Source organism: Electrophorus electricus, chromosome 13 (genome assembly GCF_041902795.1).
Source record: "Electrophorus electricus isolate QZ-2024a chromosome 13, ASM4190279v1, whole genome shotgun sequence".
Lineage (NCBI taxonomy): Eukaryota > Metazoa > Chordata > Actinopteri > Gymnotiformes > Gymnotidae > Electrophorus > Electrophorus electricus.
This window is the reverse complement of record NC_137509.1, coordinates 2,649,842-2,670,239: the sequence shown is the minus strand read 5'-3', so window position 1 is coordinate 2,670,239 and position 20,398 is coordinate 2,649,842. Positions and strand designations below refer to the sequence as shown.

At 44.2% G+C, this 20,398-nt stretch overlaps 2 protein-coding genes and 1 long non-coding RNA gene across 9 annotated transcripts; 1 reads left to right on the top strand and 2 right to left on the bottom strand.

The window, feature by feature from the left end:
• Nucleotides 1-606: 606 nt before the first annotated feature.
• LOC113591486 (tripartite motif-containing protein 75-like) lies at nt 607-4,691 on the bottom strand. The gene is made up of 6 exons (XM_027031987.3): nt 3,959-4,691; nt 3,719-3,814; nt 3,395-3,628; nt 3,268-3,287; nt 2,983-3,110; nt 607-1,846 (listed from the first exon to the last, which is right to left on the bottom strand). Exons 1-6 carry the CDS (start codon nt 4,544-4,546, stop codon nt 1,275-1,277), a joined length of 1,638 nt encoding a protein of 545 aa, XP_026887788.3. The 5' UTR covers nt 4,547-4,691; the 3' UTR covers nt 607-1,274.
• A 28-nt stretch (nt 4,692-4,719) lies between these two features.
• Nucleotides 4,720-19,817, top strand: LOC113591487 (protein BCAP-like). 7 transcript variants are annotated; one of them, XM_081725424.1, is made up of 16 exons: nt 4,735-5,397; nt 5,780-5,928; nt 6,588-6,711; nt 7,027-7,146; nt 8,002-8,076; nt 8,209-8,280; nt 8,987-9,103; nt 9,593-9,778; nt 10,028-10,137; nt 14,674-14,809; nt 15,068-15,178; nt 15,604-15,708; nt 17,337-17,437; nt 17,804-18,017; nt 18,175-18,300; nt 19,322-19,817. In XM_081725424.1, the coding sequence occupies exons 1-16, from the start codon at nt 5,347-5,349 to the stop codon at nt 19,487-19,489; spliced, it is 1,965 nt and encodes a 654-aa protein (XP_081581550.1). In that variant the 5' UTR covers nt 4,735-5,346; the 3' UTR covers nt 19,490-19,817. The 7 variants fall into 7 exon arrangements, with proteins under 7 accessions (XP_081581555.1, XP_081581550.1, XP_081581552.1 ...); XM_027031988.3 differs by having other exon boundaries at nt 4,740-5,397; nt 17,804-17,966; XM_081725426.1 differs by lacking the exon at nt 7,027-7,146.
• On the bottom strand, nt 10,623-14,376 carry LOC145660423 (uncharacterized). The gene is made up of 3 exons (XR_014126788.1): nt 14,299-14,376; nt 10,887-13,374; nt 10,623-10,834 (listed from the first exon to the last, which is right to left on the bottom strand). It is a non-coding gene; the product is annotated as an uncharacterized LOC145660423 (long non-coding RNA).
• Nucleotides 19,818-20,398: the final 581 nt, after the last annotated feature.

The window sequence follows — 20,398 nt, the reverse complement described above, 5'->3', positions numbered from 1 at the left end:
GCTTTGCCCTTTACTTTCTCACTATATTTTGATGACAAAATATTGAGACTTCTTAGCTCCAGGTGTAGATTTAATTGCCCTAATTTGTATATAAATACAACTCCAGTTCAAGATAATTGTAAGCAGTTTTCTCAGGTTTTGGATCCTGCCATGTTTAATCTTACCTGTGTGTAGTGCTTTGAGATTTTGGACGAAAATAGAAAAGTGCTATGTAAGTAAAAACCACTGTTAGAATTCTGGTTTTTTTTTTTATTATTTAGCCTAAAGGTGGTCACTGGTTTAAACAGACAGACTTTAATAAACAGAGGCCAGTTTCCCAGAAGACCTGTAGCACTAACATCCTCATAACCATAGAGGGGCTCATTTTAGACGTTATTTTGATAAGAGGTGTCCTCAGCATAGTCACTCTAGTTCTTGCTGGGTTGTAGCTGCTGTTATCAGACTACAAGTGGCTAATGGAACTAAACTGGAGCTCTAATCAGCTGAAACGCAGTTGTTGAAGTGTTAGCAAGGAACAGATTCACGTCATGTGGAAATAATAACAGCCATAGAGCAGCTTGCCCATAGTGTCCAAAGAAGGACAGTAACAGCAAGCCATGCAGATAGTACTGCACATGTGCCTTTATTATTTACTCACGCAAAAAGAATTTAAAATTTGAGCAAGTTACATTAGTGCAATTTTTAGCTGTCATTTTGACATGAAAAAAGTAATATGGTGCCAACAAAACATTTCAAGTGATGCAAATTATAAAAGCTGTAAATGGTAACAAGTTTAGTGATGCAAATCATTAAGGGACATTAGTAACAGTTGGTATGAAGTGGGTGTGGAAAATCAGATGACGAAATTAAACAGCTCAAATTTAAGAACAAGCACTCTTCTATGTTTCTGTGGAGAACTGAACACTGCTTACAAAGAGTCATTGTGTGATCTTATTTAGCAGTGGATATATTTTGTATATTTTCAGTTTCCACAGATTTTTACAAATATATTTATTTATGGCAGTCACATGTTTAATGCCATTTCTTTAGGTCTCACAGGTTATAGATGTCAGACTGTTGGTTCATCCATTAATATAATAGAGGATGTAGCCAATAAGGTTTGAATATGAAAGCAGCATGTGATCTGCTGAAAATCCTCACCAATAAACAAAGTTAAGAGGGAGGTTTTTGTAACTTTGGTGTAGTCTTTAAATATCTGTACTTCAGCTTTTCTCATGTTATTAATTACACATCATGCACTAAGCTTGGTCACTACCCAGAATACAACCCTGTACTTAACAGCATTCCTTTGAAATGGGGTTCAGCACCCTCATCTGCTGAGAACCCCCACCCATGCTCTCTGCCCCCAGACAGAAGACTGGGTAAACCGGGGCTTGAATGTCACAATAAAATGTGTACAGATGCCCCATACTAACAGCGTCATAGAAGGAGAGGAAGCCACTGTCGATATCCAGAAAGACGCCGACCGTGTCCGGGATTCCCGTGGCCGAATCCGAAAAGCAGAAGCAGAGCCAACTGTGCTGGGCACAGAACTGCCTCTTACTGCTGCAGTAGCTCAGAGCCCAGGAGAGCTCGTCCCTGCCCAGGCTGCCGCCACCGGCCGCAGGGTCCTGCACAGAGCCGTAGGCCACGCCGATGGCCCAGGAGGGAACTGCAGCAACAGAGACCTCCCAGTGGTGGACACCACGAGTGAACGGAATCTCCCCCAGTACCCAGTACAGGGCCTCAGACGACTCCGAGTCCCCAGGGCCAGACGCACCTTCAGTCGTTACCCATACTGCACTGCGGTCAGCGTTCAGTCCGAGTCTTGGGTGAGCCGAAGCAGCGTTTAATATGATGTCCTCTCCTGTGTGAGGAGACATGTACTGAAAATGTGTGTTATAGTGGCATAACTGGCACCACGGTGACACCCATCAAGTGTTTGCACCCCACCCTACCTCACAGCCCAACGGTCTAAAGGTTTTTGGAAACATTCCTCTCGACATGTCCTGGTCTGCTCTTTTTCCTTTGAGGTATGGATGTCGCAATCCAATCCAAAATCTCAGTTTTAGAGCCAATCTAGACACCTTCTAATGAACCAGGATTCACCATTTTAAGATGAACCATTTCTGATCCTTCGTCAACATAATTTGTCATTGCATCACTTACACAACTAGCATATGGTAACATACACAGCTTGCAGTATTGAAGCATGTTATCGGTAGATCACATTGTAGTACAACGTGGCACACACTGGAGGCAAAGCCATATTTGCCTGGCGGCCAGCATGTTAAGTACATAAAAATTAAAACAAACATTCAAAACAAATACAAAGTTCACACAGGTCACTCAGGAGAAGAGCAACTTCACCCAAACAACAAACACTGTAGGACAGTTTCAAACGGCAACAGAAGCTGTCAAAACAATGAAGAAGCACAAAAAAGTAGAGCGTGTAGGTGAAATTAGTGTCCTGGGTGACCACTAGAGCTTTACATTAGTCACCAACCTAGACTCCAGTTTTAATTTAAAACCAAGTGCTGTATGCTACCCAGTTTCATGGTTCTCATACAGCCAAACATGTAACAATCAAGGAGATGTTGAACATGTGACAAAATACACAATCAACAGCTTTGTATTATTCTGACAGACAACACACACACAAAATAAACAGCTGTATTCTATGACTGGGTTATACAAGAGGGTTTGGCTACTCACCACAGCATCACTTGTTAATGTGAGAGAAACACTAGTTTCACTAGTGCTACTATGTGGCACTAATCTGGTAATTCAGTATTAACAGTATTAACCAACACATTTTATAGATAGCAAGCAATATATATCTGGCTTTAACTGGATTTATTTTACTAACTTAAACATACTTGTGATATATAAAAGTGTGTATTATCCATGAAAACCAGTATCAGAAGGTACTGACTACTGAAGTACCTGGACATGTCTACTTATAGGTTTCTACCTTTGACCTAATGTCTGCAGGCCACATACCAGCAAATGTCCTGCACACAGTCTGGAGTAATGGGGAGATCTTTGCTGCAGCAATTGGCTTTTGTTTCTTCCACACCACAGCATCCAAAATCTGATGTTTACATCTTTGTTCATCAAAGAGGTCCACCCTCACAGAGCAGAAAATACACAAAAACCATTTGCCAAAAAGCAAACACAAACAATTAAGTGGCATATGTCACATATGTAAAGCCACTCATTTAAAACTATTTAAAATAATTCAGTTTGTGGTTTATTTAAACAATTGCAAAAAAAATGTGTTCTTACCAGTCAGGATTTTGAACAGTCTAAAGAGAAAAGGAAAAGCATGTATAAAAACACTGAAACTGAATGAACGACCAGCAGATTGAGTCTTCAAGACAGCATTACCCAGAATTCTCCATTTGTGGTTCACCTGCAGTAGCGCTAGAGGATCTGTAATGCTGAGGGCTTGAAGCAGGCCCTCGTGGGCCTGGAGGAGTCTGGTCTTCAGCCGGGACAGCTTCTCCGTGCGCAGCCTAACTGCCCGTCGCTCCTGCACCAGATCGAGGGAGAAACGCTTCTGCCAGGCTCTCTCTTCCAAGTCCAGAAAGAGTCTGACCCTTTTCAAGACAGCCAAGCACGCGTGAAGCTGACTCTCGAGACTTAACTGTGTGCACACACGCAAAAGAACGTTAAAGGAACGAATTGCCCAACGCAGTGAACGTTTTATTAGTCATCTCAAGACATCATTCAAGACCTGGCTGGAGGCTGAAGCTGCCTCAAGTTTTGACAGTCCATCGTTCATCTCTGACAGTCTGTGTTTGATAATGTTAAGCTTCGCTTGGCAGTTCTCCTGTATGGAGGAATACAAAAGATTCAGCTGACAGATAAAGACTGAGGCATCTTATAAATGCATCTTCCACCAACTCACAAAATCTATACCAAGAAAGGGCTGCCGAATTATACCCGTATAAATATTTCTAAGTTCCTTACACACCTTCAGATTCGTTTGAGCGTCTGTCAATTTCACCACGTTGTGACCGTCCAGATGTTTCGCCTCGGAGGGTAACATGCAGTACGCACACAGGGCAGTAGCATCCGTCTTGCAAAATAATTCGAGCTGTTTCCCGTGTTCCTTGCACAGTCGGCTCGAGTTGGCCACAGGCTGCACCAGAACGTGCTGTCTGAACGTGCTGTTCTCCAGGTGAGGCATAACGTGCAGGGCGCAATAAGACTCTTCGCAGGTGAGGCAGCTTTTCTCCGCTGCGAGCTTTTGCTGCCCCTTGCACACAGAGCACTCCACGCCACCATCACGCTGCCTCCGGTACTTCTCGATTATGTTATAAAGAACCGTGTTCTTCTTTAACTGCACTACGGAATCACACGGGGCCAGACAGAGGGGGCAGTTGTAATGGCAAACCAGAGGCGAGGTCGCGTCACCGTCTTGGACACTGTGCACGGACCTTTTTAACTCATTAACGCACTCTTCGCAATAATTGTGACCGCAAGGTAAAGTCACGGGTTCAGTAAAAATATCACGACACACTGCGCAAATTAACTCCTCATCCAAACATAAACTATCCATCGTCGTCAACCCTCCCTAACCGAGTTTTCAGCGGCGTCAACTCCCCACATGACCTACTCTGTCCATAAAGCTCTCCCAACGTAGCTGCTTTTCTTACCGCGGCGTTGAAGGCTCCGCCCGGCACCGCCTAACGACACGGTTGAAGGCTCCGCCCGGTACCTAACGACACGATTGTTTAGAGCAGCTGGTTTTGAGTCTTTGGAAGCCAGCAGTGTTGCTCGTATTGAAGACGTTCATATCGGAATATGAACGTATTTTAATACTAATATCCTAAATATTTTATTTTTATTCCGCGTCACAGGTTTTTGTGGATTTGGCATATAACTTCGGTGGAAGTTGTCAGCTACTAGCTAGTTAGCTATCCTCGTTACGATAACCTAATTAGCTAGGTAGGTTAGCTAGCCAGCTAGCGTTAGATCATTGATACTAGCTAGAACTTATTAAAGTTACTTTTAACTGTCTATAAAGCTATTTATTTTACTGTCAGGCATACTAAAGCGAGTGATAGTTAACAGCTCAAGGAAACTGCGGTCAGACAAACTACTGACGTCCGATTTTGACTTCGCCTTTGATATCAGGCACATTCACTGACTGCTAGAATTTACGGTTCTTTAAACCGCTAGCAGTTACCTCGATTTACAAATGTAATATCTGGATTTGTAAAATGGCTCTTTAAGACAATACTCATTCAAACATGAGTGTTAGCTAAATTAACGTATTAACGGCCGTAATTTGAAGCAAGCGCTGACCGTGCCACCCATGATAGCATTGAGTGACTTGTGTAACGGACGGCAGGCGGTATGGCGCATCACCTGGGAAGGGGACAGTTTACAGAGGAGACCAACTTTGAGGTAGATATCCTAAGATAATTAATTGACATGCCAGGATGAGAGAACGACGCTGTCTGCAGCCTGTCGTTAGAGGATCGGGCCATTCACGCACTGTCCTGTTTATTAAGAACATCTGTTTTCTTTAGAAACACGCTCTGAGTTGAGTTAGGAGCAGAATGTCATGCATGTTTATACTTGTACAAGCACAACACCCACTTGCCGTGTCAGTGGCTCTACTGTCATGAATGGGGTGCCTATTTGTAGACCTATAGAATTTACGGCACTTTAAAATGTAAAGAGGCGAGCATGAAATTCAATATAACTGACATATTTTGACATGAATGAGTTAAGCAGTCTGTTAAAAGCATCTTTGGTGATTGGCCTTGACGCTGTGTTGTATTAGCGCTTCAGGGAGTCAAGAGCACCGTCCTCGTACGGTACCAGAGATGACCTCATGCTGTGTGCCGGTGACACGGGTGGGGTCTGGGGCGAGGGCGCTGAGAGGAGGGTCCGTATTAGCCAGAACCACAGGGATCACGAGCACGAGACCAGGTGAGACACTGCGCTGAATGCCATGGTGATCTGGGTCAGTGTGTACCGGAAGATTGGGGGGGGGGGGGTCATGTAGAACACTTATTCACTACTCGTCTATTATAGAATAGTGAACATCAAGTCAGAAACCTGAAAGAGGCACTGAGCAGAATTTGCACACTTGTAGAATTTTCCAGAATGCAGGGCTGTTGTGTACACAGGTTGCATCTGATTTAAATTTGCTACAGTGTAAATACTAGTTAGTCAAGCAGTGCCAAAGATATGAACATTGTGTGGCTGTTTACTCAAATATGTTTGTGCAATCCAGCAATAGTGTATGTGTTAATGCATCCCCCCACAAAATAATTTCAGACCTTCAGTATTTTACAAGTGAAATATAACTAATAACTTACTGGTCATAATGGATCTTCTTTTTTCCACTGCGTGGCTGATCTGCACTGATGTATGCTGCGGTCAGTACGAAGGGAAAATGGAAGAGAAATCAGATTTTTTAAATGTATTCCTTTTTAACCATTGTCTTTCCAACATGCATATAACACCCTTTCCTAACTAGGATATTAAAAGCATTGTGGTTAACCAGGCGGCGTTATTCTATTTTTGTACTCAGTATAAAACATCCCACATCCCTCTCAGCCCTTACATCTAACCTCTAACTGTAGCTGCGACGACTCTGTGTTGGAGGAAAAGTCTCCCCTTGTGAAGACGCCGGCAGCAGAGTCGGCCGCTTGTTCTGCCACCCTGCAGCTCATGGCGCTCAGGGACGTGCTAGAGGAGTGTTTCCATGTGCGTGAGCCTTTGAAAATATATTTATGGCACTTTAAAATGTGAAAACCTTAGCCAGAAAATAAATGTTACTGTTGTTACATGTTATTTTATTTGGTAGTTGTTGCCGAGTGTACACCTGTGTGTTTTGAGTTGCAGTAAGAGCCTTTGTCATGTAGAGACTGTAAATTTAGATCCAAGTGTTTTTATTCTTGGACGTTTATAGACATGCATTTGTTAACAATTTTTTTTAGCAATACTGCTGCCACAGCACAGGCAACATTCAAGAATTCCAGTTCTGAAGGTTCATATGTATGCATCTATACGTTTATTAAGGAAAATACCAGTGAGCCGAGGTTGTCGAGACAGAGAAGCTCATTACTGCAGAAACTTGATGTGTTCAAGCAAATAAACACGTCTGTCCGTCAGCAGATAAAAAAGCTCCTGGATAAGGAGGTAGGTGGCCAGTGTCTTGGCTGGCATGCATCACTCTGTAGTCATTTACCAGCATGGAGGTTCAGAGTTGCGCCTAGAGTTCCAGTTCTCTTCTCATCGTAGCCTTCTGAAATCCATGAATAGGGTTATGGGACATGGTTCTGCAGCCCCACTGCAAGAAGCAGACAGAGCCTGTTTGCAAAAAAAGTAAAAACATCACTGATATGGCTGGCATGTAGTAACATTCAAAACTCAAGCTAGCACTGATCTGCATTCAAGCAGGCTAACAGAAGGAATACAGTAAAGCCCTCTTTCCTTTAACAATACCTCGAATCTCTTTCCCTCCTTCGACAGGCATGCAGGCTTTTGATGCTGAGAATACCAAGTTTGGAAAGTCTGTCTTGGGATGTTGTGCCAATTTTTGATGGTTTTCTGTTTTGAAAAAGTCCTTTCTGTGTGTGCCACAATGACAGTTATGGTTAACAAAGCCATAAGAGCAGTAGCCATGTCCATCACGCTAGACAGAATCAGGAAATGCCTGAAGAGCAAAAACTCAATCAGACCTTTACTGCTGCTCTTATCTCTAATCTGAGACCAGTTCGGAATGAAAGTAACTGCAATGGAATCTTGGGCGAAGGCTCATCCTTTTAAATAGGGTTGACTCTGCTTTTTCTGAGTGTCACGTCTGCATTTTTGTTTGCTCATTGTAAGTAAGTGCATGTCCTGCATGACCCCATATGCCAGTGTGTGTCTTACCACAGGCCTTTAGAATGTAGAGCTGTGTTTTTTGTATCTGTTTTAAAGCAGTTGTTAGACTAGTACTACTACTCTGTGTCAGTCTAAAAGTAGAATGTGATTTGCATGGCTGTTTGATAGGCATGCCTCACTGAGATGGTCAAACAGGTAAAGGATTTGCAGGAGAAGATGATGCAGACCGAACGTGAAAATCAGGTAAGGTTGTCAGAGCAACAGCTGTGAGCGCTTATCATGTTTTGATTTAACTTCGACTTTGGAAATAACAGGAAACGCACCAGACGCACACTCATGAATATTTGTTTCCCAAATATTGTGTTTGTGTCCCAGGAATTAAAGTTGAACATAAGTGAAAAAGAGAAGAAGGTTGAGGAGCTGAGGGGTCTACAGGGGCCGCCAGTGGTGGGTACACTACTCTGGAATATTCAGAAATGGGGGATTTTAGCTCGATATTCACCTATAGGTTCCAAACTATCTGTTACTATACAGAGTGCTAACACAGCAAACTATCTGTTAGTACACGTACACACACACACACACCTCAGACGAACGAACCTATGTTAGTGTACATGTATTATACATCCATACATCACACACACACCAGACAAAGGAAACTATCTGTTACTATACAGATACATACATGTGTTGACACATCATTAGTTAATGTACAAGAGAGCTAACGGATGCTGATTCTAGGTGGAGCATTTACATCTGGAGTCTTGTTCTGTTGTGTCTCAACATTGGGACTAAAATCAATGCTAAACAAAGAAAGCAAGTAGACATGAATCCTGATCAAATCGGAATAAATCGCTCTCAGAGATCGATGAAACATTGGGCATGGCAGTATCAGTTGTTGCATTGTCAACAGGTAAGAGCGCATTTCTGGAATATTCCGAAATGGGGGAGTTTAGCTCGATATTCACCTATAGGTTCCAATGACAGGAAAATTTATAATTACTCTTATGCATGAAAGCATGTTTTTTGACCCACAGCTCTAAACTCTGCTCTGAATTGTTGATCAAGTAGTGATTAGTGGTCAACCCTAACATGCATAAGCAGTCGTCTGAGTAGAGTTGGTAAAGGTTGAGGGTTCTGACTCTCGCTACAGGAGACATCAGAGTCTGTAGTTCAACGGTCGCGCTCGCTCGGGTTCACGCAGGCCCGTTTACAAGGTCAGCTCCGCAACAGAGAGGCAGAGAACCACCGCCTGCTCAGCCAGCTGAAGGTAGGGTGCTTGTGTTGGGTCAAAGGGGTGGGTGTAGCTGGAATGAGCAAGGAAGGGGTGGGTGTATCTGGCACAGGTGAGGGGGGTGGGTGTAGCTGCAGGGGTCATTCTTGGTGTAGCTTTTTGATTGGGTGCCAGAGTAAGAATCAAACTCCGAACTCCAGGGAGGCAGGAGCTGTGGTTCTGTGTGCCGCTGTAACCTCGGGGCTCTGCTCTGGGTGAAGCCTGTGCTGCTAGGTGGAGGTAGGTGCACAGTGCCCCCTGCTGGATCTAACATGCATGGGTTTGGAATTAGAAAATACAGAGTTGTGGTTTCTACTGTTCTTTGGGGTTAGGAGGGCAGGGTGCAGTGCATGTCATCCAGGACTGCTGGCCAGAGCCAAAGTTTGCATGTGTAAATTCTTTTTGTTTCTGATTGGTTGGTATCTCTCGCTTGCTCGCTCTCGCTCCACTGTCTAGACTAACCCGTCTGCCTGTGGCTCTCTGTAGGACCTGGAGCGGTATTTTGCCCAGCAGAAGCTGGAGGTGCAGGCGTTGAGGGCTGAGGTGGCATCGGTATCAGTGACTGCGTCCGAGGAGAAGGAGGCTCTGAAGAAGGCCATACGTGCCCACAAACACAGAGCTGACAAGTTCGAGGCTGCCGTGGAGAAATGTTGCAATGAGCTGAGAGACAAGGTTTTGTGTGTGCATGTGTACATTAAATCCTAAATGGAGGCCTGCTAGTATATAACATATTTGGCACATTTTAGTCTTTCTGATGGTGATCAGAAATCAAGTAATCAATGAACCTCCATTATTTTAATCAGTAAAATAGACAGTACTGGCCAGTACAGAGAAGGCCACTGCCAGTTATCTGCCATGAGAAACAGGTATTATGGGTTTTAGCAGCTGTGTGTGTGTGTGGGTGCACGCGCATACCTACAGGGTGTTAAGCTGGCGGACGCTCGTACTGAGAGGGCTCGATGGCTGTGTCGGCAAGAGGAAGCAACGGAGGAGAGACTGGGACTGGATGCCCAGATAACTCTGCTCAAAGAGTAACACTTCACCCAACACACACACACACACACACACACACACACACACACACACACACACTGCTCAAAGAGTAACACTCCCCCCAACACACACACTGCTCAAAGAGTAACACTTCACTCAACACACACACACTGCTCATAGAGTAAACCTACACACACACACACACATACACACACACACACTGCTCATAGAGTAAACCTACACATACACACACACACACTGCTCATAGAGTAAACCTACACATACACACACACACACTGCTCATAGAGTAAACCTACACACACACACACACACACACTGCTCATAGAGTAAACCTACACACACACACACACACACACTGCTCATAGAGTAAACCTACACACACACACACACACACACACTGCTCATAGAGTAAACCTACACACACACACACACACACACTGCTCATAGAGTAAACCTACACACACACACACACACACACTGCTCATAGAGTAAACCTACACACACACACACACACACACTGCTCATAGAGTAAACCTACACACACACACACACACACACTGCTCATAGAGTAAACCTACACACACACACACACACACACTGCTCATAGAGTAAACCTACACACACACACACTGCTCATAGAGTAAACCTACACACACACACACTGCTCATAGAGTAAACCTACACACACACACACACACTGCTCATAGAGTAAACCTACACACACACACACACACACACACACACACACACTGCTCATAGAGTAAACCTACACACACACACACACTGCTCATAGAGTAAACCTACACACACACACACACACACTGCTCATAGAGTAAACCTACACACACACACACACACACTGCTCATAGAGTAAACCTACACACACACACACACACACTGCTCATAGAGTAAACCTACACACACACACACACACACTGCTCATAGAGTAAACCTACACACACACACACACACACTGCTCATAGAGTAAACCTACACACACACACACACACACTGCTCATAGAGTAAACCTACACACACACACACACACACTGCTCATAGAGTAAACCTACACACACACACACACACACTGCTCATAGAGTAAACCTACACACACACACACACACACTGCTCATAGAGTAAACCTACACACACACACACACACACTGCTCATAGAGTAAACCTACACACACACACACACACACTGCTCATAGAGTAAACCTACACACACACACACACACACTGCTCATAGAGTAAACCTACACACACACACACACACACACTGCTCATAGAGTAAACCTACACACACACACACACACACTGCTCATAGAGTAAACCTACACACACACACACACACACTGCTCATAGAGTAAACCTACACACACACACACACACTGCTCATAGAGTAAACCTACACACACACACACACACTGCTCATAGAGTAAACCTACACACACACACACACTGCTCATAGAGTAAACCTACACACACACACACTGCTCATAGAGTAAACCTACACACACACACACTGCTCATAGAGTAAACCTACACACACACACACACACTGCTCATAGAGTAAACCTACACACACACACACACACACTGCTCATAGAGTAAACCTACACACACACACACACACACTGCTCATAGAGTAAACCTACACACACACACACACACACTGCTCATAGAGTAAACCTACACACACACACACACACACTGCTCATAGAGTAAACCTACACACACACACACACACACTGCTCATAGAGTAAACCTACACACACACACACACACACTGCTCATAGAGTAAACCTACACACACACACACACACACTGCTCATAGAGTAAACCTACACACACACACACACACACTGCTCATAGAGTAAACCTACACACACACACACACACACTGCTCATAGAGTAAACCTACACACACACACACACACACTGCTCATAGAGTAAACCTACACACACACACACACACACTGCTCATAGAGTAAACCTACACACACACACACACACACTGCTCATAGAGTAAACCTACACACACACACACACACACTGCTCATAGAGTAAACCTACACACACACACACACACACTGCTCATAGAGTAAACCTACACACACACACACACACACTGCTCATAGAGTAAACCTACACACACACACACACACACTGCTCATAGAGTAAACCTACACACACACACACACACACTGCTCATAGAGTAAACCTACACACACACACACACACACTGCTCATAGAGTAAACCTACACACACACACACACACACTGCTCATAGAGTAAACCTACACACACACACACACACACTGCTCATAGAGTAAACCTACACACACACACACACACACTGCTCATAGAGTAAACCTACACACACACACACACACACTGCTCATAGAGTAAACCTACACACACACACACACACACTGCTCATAGAGTAAACCTACACACACACACACACACACTGCTCATAGAGTAAACCTACACACACACACACACACACTGCTCATAGAGTAAACCTACACACACACACACACACACTGCTCATAGAGTAAACCTACACACACACACACACACACTGCTCATAGAGTAAACCTACACACACACACACACACACACTGCTCATAGAGTAAACCTACACACACACACACACACACACTGCTCATAGAGTAAACCTACACACACACACACACACACACTGCTCATAGAGTAAACCTACACACACACACACACACACACTGCTCATAGAGTAAACCTACACACACACACACACACACACTGCTCATAGAGTAAACCTACACACACACACACACACACACTGCTCATAGAGTAAACCTACACACACACACACACACACTGCTCATAGAGTAAACCTACACACACACACACACACACTGCTCATAGAGTAAACCTACACACACACACACACACACTGCTCATAGAGTAAACCTACACACACACACACACACACTGCTCATAGAGTAAACCTACACACACACACACACACACTGCTCATAGAGTAAACCTACACACACACACACACACACTGCTCATAGAGTAAACCTACACACACACACACACACACTGCTCATAGAGTAAACCTACACACACACACACACACACTGCTCATAGAGTAAACCTACACACACACACACACACACTGCTCATAGAGTAAACCTACACACACACACACACACACTGCTCATAGAGTAAACCTACACACACACACTGCTCATAGAGTAAACCTACACACACACACTGCTCATAGAGTAAACCTACACACACACACTGCTCATAGAGTAAACCTACACACACACACTGCTCATAGAGTAAACCTACACACACACACTGCTCATAGAGTAAACCTACACACACACACTGCTCATAGAGTAAACCTACACACACACACTGCTCATAGAGTAAACCTACACACACACACTGCTCATAGAGTAAACCTACACACACACACTGCTCATAGAGTAAACCTACACACACACACTGCTCATAGAGTAAACCTACACACACACACTGCTCATAGAGTAAACCTACACACACACACTGCTCATAGAGTAAACCTACACACACACACTGCTCATAGAGTAAACCTACACACACACACTGCTCATAGAGTAAACCTACACACACACACTGCTCATAGAGTAAACCTACACACACACACTGCTCATAGAGTAAACCTACACACACACACTGCTCATAGAGTAAACCTACACACACACACTGCTCATAGAGTAAACCTACACACACACACTGCTCATAGAGTAAACCTACACACACACACTGCTCATAGAGTAAACCTACACACACACACTGCTCATAGAGTAAACCTACACACACACACTGCTCATAGAGTAAACCTACACACACACACTGCTCATAGAGTAAACCTACACACACACACTGCTCATAGAGTAAACCTACACACACACACTGCTCATAGAGTAAACCTACACACACACACTGCTCATAGAGTAAACCTACACACACACACTGCTCATAGAGTAAACCTACACACACACACTGCTCATAGAGTAAACCTACACACACACACTGCTCATAGAGTAAACCTACACACACACTGCTCATAGAGTAAACCTACACACACACTGCTCATAGAGTAAACCTACACACACACTGCTCATAGAGTAAACCTACACACACACACACACTGCTCATAGAGTAAACCTACACACACACACACACTCACACTGCTCATAGAGTAAACTTACACACACGCACGCACATATAAAAATGAGACTAAGCTTTGCATACACTAGCACATCCCCTAATCATCATAGACACAGACTCTGTAAATTTGTGTATGCGTGCACACACAAACCCCAACTTTACCCACATATACCCTTTAATCTCCCCCACATGTACACGTCTGCCCTCACACACACACGTATGTGCATTCACACATGTCCTAAATCATTTGTAGAATGTGCAATTTTTGTTTTCTGTAATATGACGTCAGATGTTCTGTAGTGAGAATGCTGACTATGGCGTTGGGGTGTTTACTGTAGTGAAGTATCAGCTCTCCAGGCGGAGCTGCAGAGAGAGCGAGACTCTGTGCATGCAGCCAGTGACATTCTGCTCGCCAAGATCGAGAAGCTCAACAGTGAGAAGGCAGAGCTCAACCTACACAACTCCACCCTCACGGTGATGCTCACAAATGCCTGCCAGTCGTTCTGTCTCCTAGTGTACTGCATGGTGTGCTTTCTCCTCTCAGAATCGTATGAGATACTCTGGTTTTATTGTGTTCCTATACTGGTTGAATTTGACGGTTTTTACCCAGTTTTAAAAATATTTGAATTTTCATTTTGGGTCAGTTTTCTCTCTTCTCCCCAAGGCATGCTGAACTGAATATTTCCCAGTGTTTGATGGAAACAATTAGATGATGTATTTTTGTCCCAACAGGCCACCATAGTGGAACTGGAGGAGAAACTAAAGGAGTCAGAGGCAACACTACAGGATCAAACGGCTCTCGCAGAGAAGAGTAAACAGGAGATGGAGGCATACCAGTGTCAGGTAGCAGGTGCACACACACACAATAACAGGTTTCTGAACCAAATCATTAGCATTTTTAGTTTTTACACAGAGAAGGGCTTTTTTTTGGGTTAACAGATCTCATTTTCATAAATTGAGTACAAGGCCGAAACTGTCTGAAGAACCTCAGTATTTGTTCATGTGATCTCCATAAAGGAACCTCAGTATTTATACATTTGATCTATATGGATTTTAAAAGTGGTTATGCCCCTAACAATGAAAAATTGTTCCTGTTATACTGGACATTTTAGATATCTGAAACTCATATTTTGTACATTTTCTGTGGGGAATCCATGTGGGAGTCTAATTTAATTGAAGCTGGAGAACCTGAGTTGGGTTCCTCTGGTGTGTGTGTGTGTGTGTGTGTGTGTCTGCTCTGTGGTAAGCTAAGCTAATGTCTCTGACAGCTAGCAGAGCTGCACGTGCGGGTTACAGAGCTGAAAATCACACTGGAGAGTCTTCATCAGGAGACGAAGGAACACAGGAAGGACAGGGCTGATGAGGTTGCCCAGGTAACGTTACCTTTCCCCATAGCTGCTATACAGCTCCGGTTCACATGTGCAGGTAACAGTAACCAAATAACACTAATCACAGTCTTCTGCATACATGTTTTGGGGTACAGTAGAAATGTGTGCAGAGACGGTACAATTTATATAAAGGAAACCGTAACTCCAGAATAAACAGATTTACTGAAATGAAATTGTATAGTCTGGTAGAAAGAGTTAACGGTAACCCTACCTTAACCCTGTACTCCCCAACCTTAATATTAACACTAATCCCAAGCCTAACTGAGTCTGCTCTGCTCTAACTCCAATCCCTGTCTGGTTGGGGTTGGTTCGCTCTGTTAACACTGTCAGCCTCTAGACAGGGATGTAATGTTTGATGGAGTAGCTCAGACGCCAGAGCAGCAGTGGCATTGGTGTTGCTTGATACACCAAACCATGGATGTCCTTTCAATCAATGGTGGCGGCAGGTGTTTTAACAGATGGATGTGGTATGTTTGGTGAAGTAGTAGATGTATCACATTGTTTCCTACTCCAGAAAGGTTTCCCACAATGTGTACCTCAGGTTGGAAGCGTCTTAATGGATGTGTCTCACTGCTAGAGGCCTGCCATGGCTGAAGTTTGTCATTTTTGTTCTGTGGACGTTAAGCGATGTTAACTGAAATAGAAACAGTGCCGTCCTGTTGTCATATCTCCTGTGTGTGTGTGTGTGAGAAACGTTAGCGTAGTGTAGAGCCTAATAGCGCCTGCATCCCCAGGTGCGGGAGGGTTTTGAGGGGCGTCTGAGGCAGCTGGTCGGGTTCCCTGCTTTACTGAGGTCAGCAGAGCAGAACTTCCAGCGGAGCCAGGAAGAGCTTCAGCACCACAAACACACCATCACACACAAGACCAAGAACATTAGACAACTGCGTCTGAAGGTGTGCGTGTGCGTGTGCGTGTGTGGCCAGGAAAGGCAACTCGGCTGGATCTAAGGGCTGCGTGAGGCCTTCTGTGAAGTCATTTGTTTGTGTAAAGCACTTTGAATTGCCACATTTGAAAAGTGCTATACAAATAAACTTGCCTTGCCACATCTTTCCTTGTTGTGCATATTAGTGTCTTGTAGCTGTAGTGTGTTGGCATGTTTGAAGGGTGGATACAGTTGTCTGCACCTCACCTCTCAATCTTTGTGGGACTGACCCTTACCCAAACCTTCAGTTTATGGATGGGTTTGGACCAGTGACTGTCCATTACTAACCCTGGCCATTATGTTCATTAAACATGATGTTTAGCCACGGAGTGGTGCTTTTGGCATGCAGTTGCGTGATGCTTGTCTTTCCTGGCCATTGCATTAATCCATGTTAGTAAGTTTAATAATACTGACCCCAACACTGAAGGGCTGGGGAGGTCAGGGCAGTCCATGGATCTGACGGGGGACATGGTGCTGAAGAACATGGTTGTCTTGCTCCCCTGCATGCTACAGTATTACCCTCCAATGTTGTCCTTGCAGCGGTACAGAGCTTTTTACTACAGCTACAATATCATAACCATTACAGTTTGGCCACAGTTACAGCAGAATGTCTGAAGCAGGGTGATGTGACGAGCTTCAGCAAGCATAAATGGCCTCGTATGGGAGTGTGAAGACGGTTCTGGGTTTGCAGATGGAGGGGCAGGGTGAGAAGCTGAAGTCGTCTCTGCAGATGAAGGACTCGATCCTGGAGGCCAACACACAGCTGCAGCAGGAGGTGGCATCCCTGCAGAAGTAAGCAGGGGGAGGGGCAGGGGCAGTACTGGGGGCTGGGGTTAAAAGCAGGGGCAGTACTGGGGGCTGGGGTTAAAAGCAGGGGCAGTACTGGGAGCTGGGGTTAAAAGCAGGGGCAGTACTGGGGGCTGGGGTTAAAAGCAGGGGCGGTACTGGGGGCTGGGGTTAAAAGGAGGGGCGGTACTGGGGGCTGGGGTTAAAAGGAGGGGCGGTACTGGGGGCTGGGGTTAAAAGCAGGGGCGGTACTGGGGGCTGGGGTTAAAAGCAGGGGCGGTACTGGGGGCTGGGGTTAAAAGCAGGGGCGGTACTGGGGGTTCATATGATGATGTACATATTCACTAACTGCAATGCAAATCCATACTGTAGTAAACTGGAGGAGGTTGAATGTGAGAACCAGAAGCTGATCCACAGACTGGCCAGCCAGGAGGGGGCGCAACAGTACAGCAGCAGGCAGCTGGAGGAGCGCTCAGTCGAGTGCCAAGCTCTCCGCTGGCAGCTAGAGGGCGCTCTCACGGACGTCGCACAGCAGGTGTGTCAGCCAGCTGATCACAGTGACATGAGAGCGAATGTGTTACATTTGGTATGTACTATATCATAGTTAAATAGTTATTCACATTTACAGCTTGCATCTCGCATAAAGTTAAAAATCGAAAAGGATCTTTACTCTGAAATGTTTAGAGCTCTAAGGCACTAAATACGTGATGCTGTCATGCTTGTGTGTGTGTGTGCATGAGAAGGTGGGTAACGTGAAGGAGAAGGCTTGCTCAAGAGAGAACGCTGTCTTGGCCAGGGTTCAGGAGCTGGAGGCTGAGAATTGCAGACAGGAAAATGAGCTCAGACAGCTCCAACACAGCAAACTATCTGTTAGTACACGTACACACACACACACCTCAGACGAAAGAACCTATATTAGTATACATGTATTATACATCCATACACACACACACACACACACACACACACACACACACACACACACATACACACCAGACAAAGGAAATTATCTGTTACTATACAGATACATACATGTGTTGACACATCATTAGTTCATGCACAAGAGAGCTAACGGATGCTGATTCTAGACGGGAGCGTTTACATCTGGAGTCTCGTTCTGTTGTGTCTCAACATTGGGACTAAAGTCAATGCTAAACAAAGAAAGCAAGTAGGCATGAATCCTGATCAAATCGGAATAAATCGCTCGCAGATATGAATGAAACAATGGGCATGGCAGTACAGTTGTTGCATTGTCAACAAGTAAGAGCGCACAGGTAAGTTCAAAAGCAGATAACCTAACAGACTACAGAAGACCACAGTGGTGAACTGGAGAATCATGAAGGAAAAGAGTTGAACGGATTAAGAACACTATTCAGGTTGAAGGCCCCAACATTTGCCGTGTCAACGGGGAGCTTGAAGAGATTAAAAGGCCTGCATATTTTTCTGAGGGTTAACTTCAAGAAGCAGGTCACTGGTTAGGTTCAGATATTTGGCAGATGTATTTGTTAGAAATTCAGCAATGATGAGTAAAGAGACTGTTGATCTTCAGATTCTAGATGTTTGTGCACGTGGAGTATTTTCAGAGTCATCTGCACAACATTATGCATCATTAACTCCAGTTTCTAGTCAGTGTTACATCTTTCTGTAGAATGCAGATGGACTGTCCACTTGTGGTTTAACAGACTGTCTTCGGTTTATTATCCGTAATCCTCAGAACCTTACACTGGTTTTAGAGTTAGTAATGTAAGGTTTTGGGGTTAGAGTAGGTGAAAGTTTGTAGTGGGTTATGGTTACAGGTTGGGTTCAAGACAATTTGGCACTGTGGAATAGAGTTTATGGAGGGTTTAGGTATCTGGCTGATCTAATTCATTACTCCTGTTTTGATTACAGAGTGAGAAGCAATTTGAGATGCGTCTGAGGGACCTGCAGCTGAGTCTGGACCAATCAGAAAGCCACAAACGCAGCATTCAGAACTATTTGGACTTCCTTAAGAACTCCTACACAACCATGTTTGAGGAGGTTCTGCCACCTTACAGTTCTTCATACCTCCTGAAATGAGTGGCCAAGTTTTATTTGGGGTGGGAGTGTATTTGTGTGTTGTTCCTTTTAACTAAAAACTATGACTGTGGTGCTATTGAAACCTAACTTAAACAATGATTATGCAATATTACATGAGAGGGTGTGCTAATATATTGAGTATTAGCACAGCTATGATTGGGTTTTAGGCAAAAGGCCACAGATGAATATATTTTTCTGTATTATTCCATTTATTTTGCAGCCAGTGACATGACTGATGGCAGCATGTGTGAGTCCGATAATTTAACGTGAAAGTTTAATTTTCTAAGATAATGATTTTTAATGTAATTAAAATGTTTTATTTATAAGACATACTTATTGTGACTGGTCATTGGTCTGATTTCCGAAGTAAGTGACTATGAGCACCTTGGTGAGCTTTATATTTTTCTTAGATTTGCAGAAACAATAAACTGGTTCTCCCTTCCCAGAAGGACTTTGATTAGTATGCTACTTGTGCTAAATGAGAGACACTGAGGGTTAAGTGTACATGACTTCTGTTTTAATTAGCTCTCCTCTCCCCATTTTACTCACTGACAGACAACCAGTAAATGCTGTAAAAGTGAGTAGATTCTGCATCCATCAGACTACATGGAGTGGTGTGTTGGGGAAACGTTTCCTGTTTTCCCTAACTCTGTCCCTCTGATCCCCCTGTTGATCTTCCTAGAGGGCCATGGGGTACGTTTCTCAGAATGAGTGACGCTGAGAGTCAGAAAGGCTGAGAAGCACAGGCACCTTATTCAGAGATACATGAGAATATATAGATGGCAAAGCAGATCAGTAAGCAGAAATATGTAAATGACATAGCAGGTACAACATGTTCGGACATGATATTCAGACATATGTGAGGTGTCTAGAATGAGATAGTAACTCCAGACCATTTGGCACATCCTC

What these genes read in the sequence shown, in the direction of transcription:
- LOC113591486 (XM_027031987.3), bottom strand. Translation starts at nt 4,546, where the DNA reads ATGGATAGTTTATGTTTGGATGAGGAGTTAATTTGCGCAGTGTGTCGT. An exon ending in CAGCTTCAGCCTCCAGCCAG is followed by an intron (nt 3,629 to 3,718) that starts GTCTTGAATGAT and finishes GTGTGCACACAG; the next exon opens with TTAAGTCTCGAGAGTCAGCT. An exon ending in ACTGTTCAAAATCCTGACTG is followed by an intron (nt 3,111 to 3,267) that starts GTAAGAACACAT and finishes CTGCTCTGTGAG; the next exon opens with GGTGGACCTCTTTGATGAAC.
- LOC113591487 (XM_081725424.1), top strand. Translation starts at nt 5,347, where the DNA reads ATGGCGCATCACCTGGGAAGGGGACAGTTTACAGAGGAGACCAACTTT. An exon ending in GCCTGCTCAGCCAGCTGAAG is followed by an intron (nt 9,104 to 9,592) that starts GTAGGGTGCTTG and finishes GGCTCTCTGTAG; the next exon opens with GACCTGGAGCGGTATTTTGC. An exon ending in TGGAGGCATACCAGTGTCAG is followed by an intron (nt 15,179 to 15,603) that starts GTAGCAGGTGCA and finishes TGTCTCTGACAG; the next exon opens with CTAGCAGAGCTGCACGTGCG.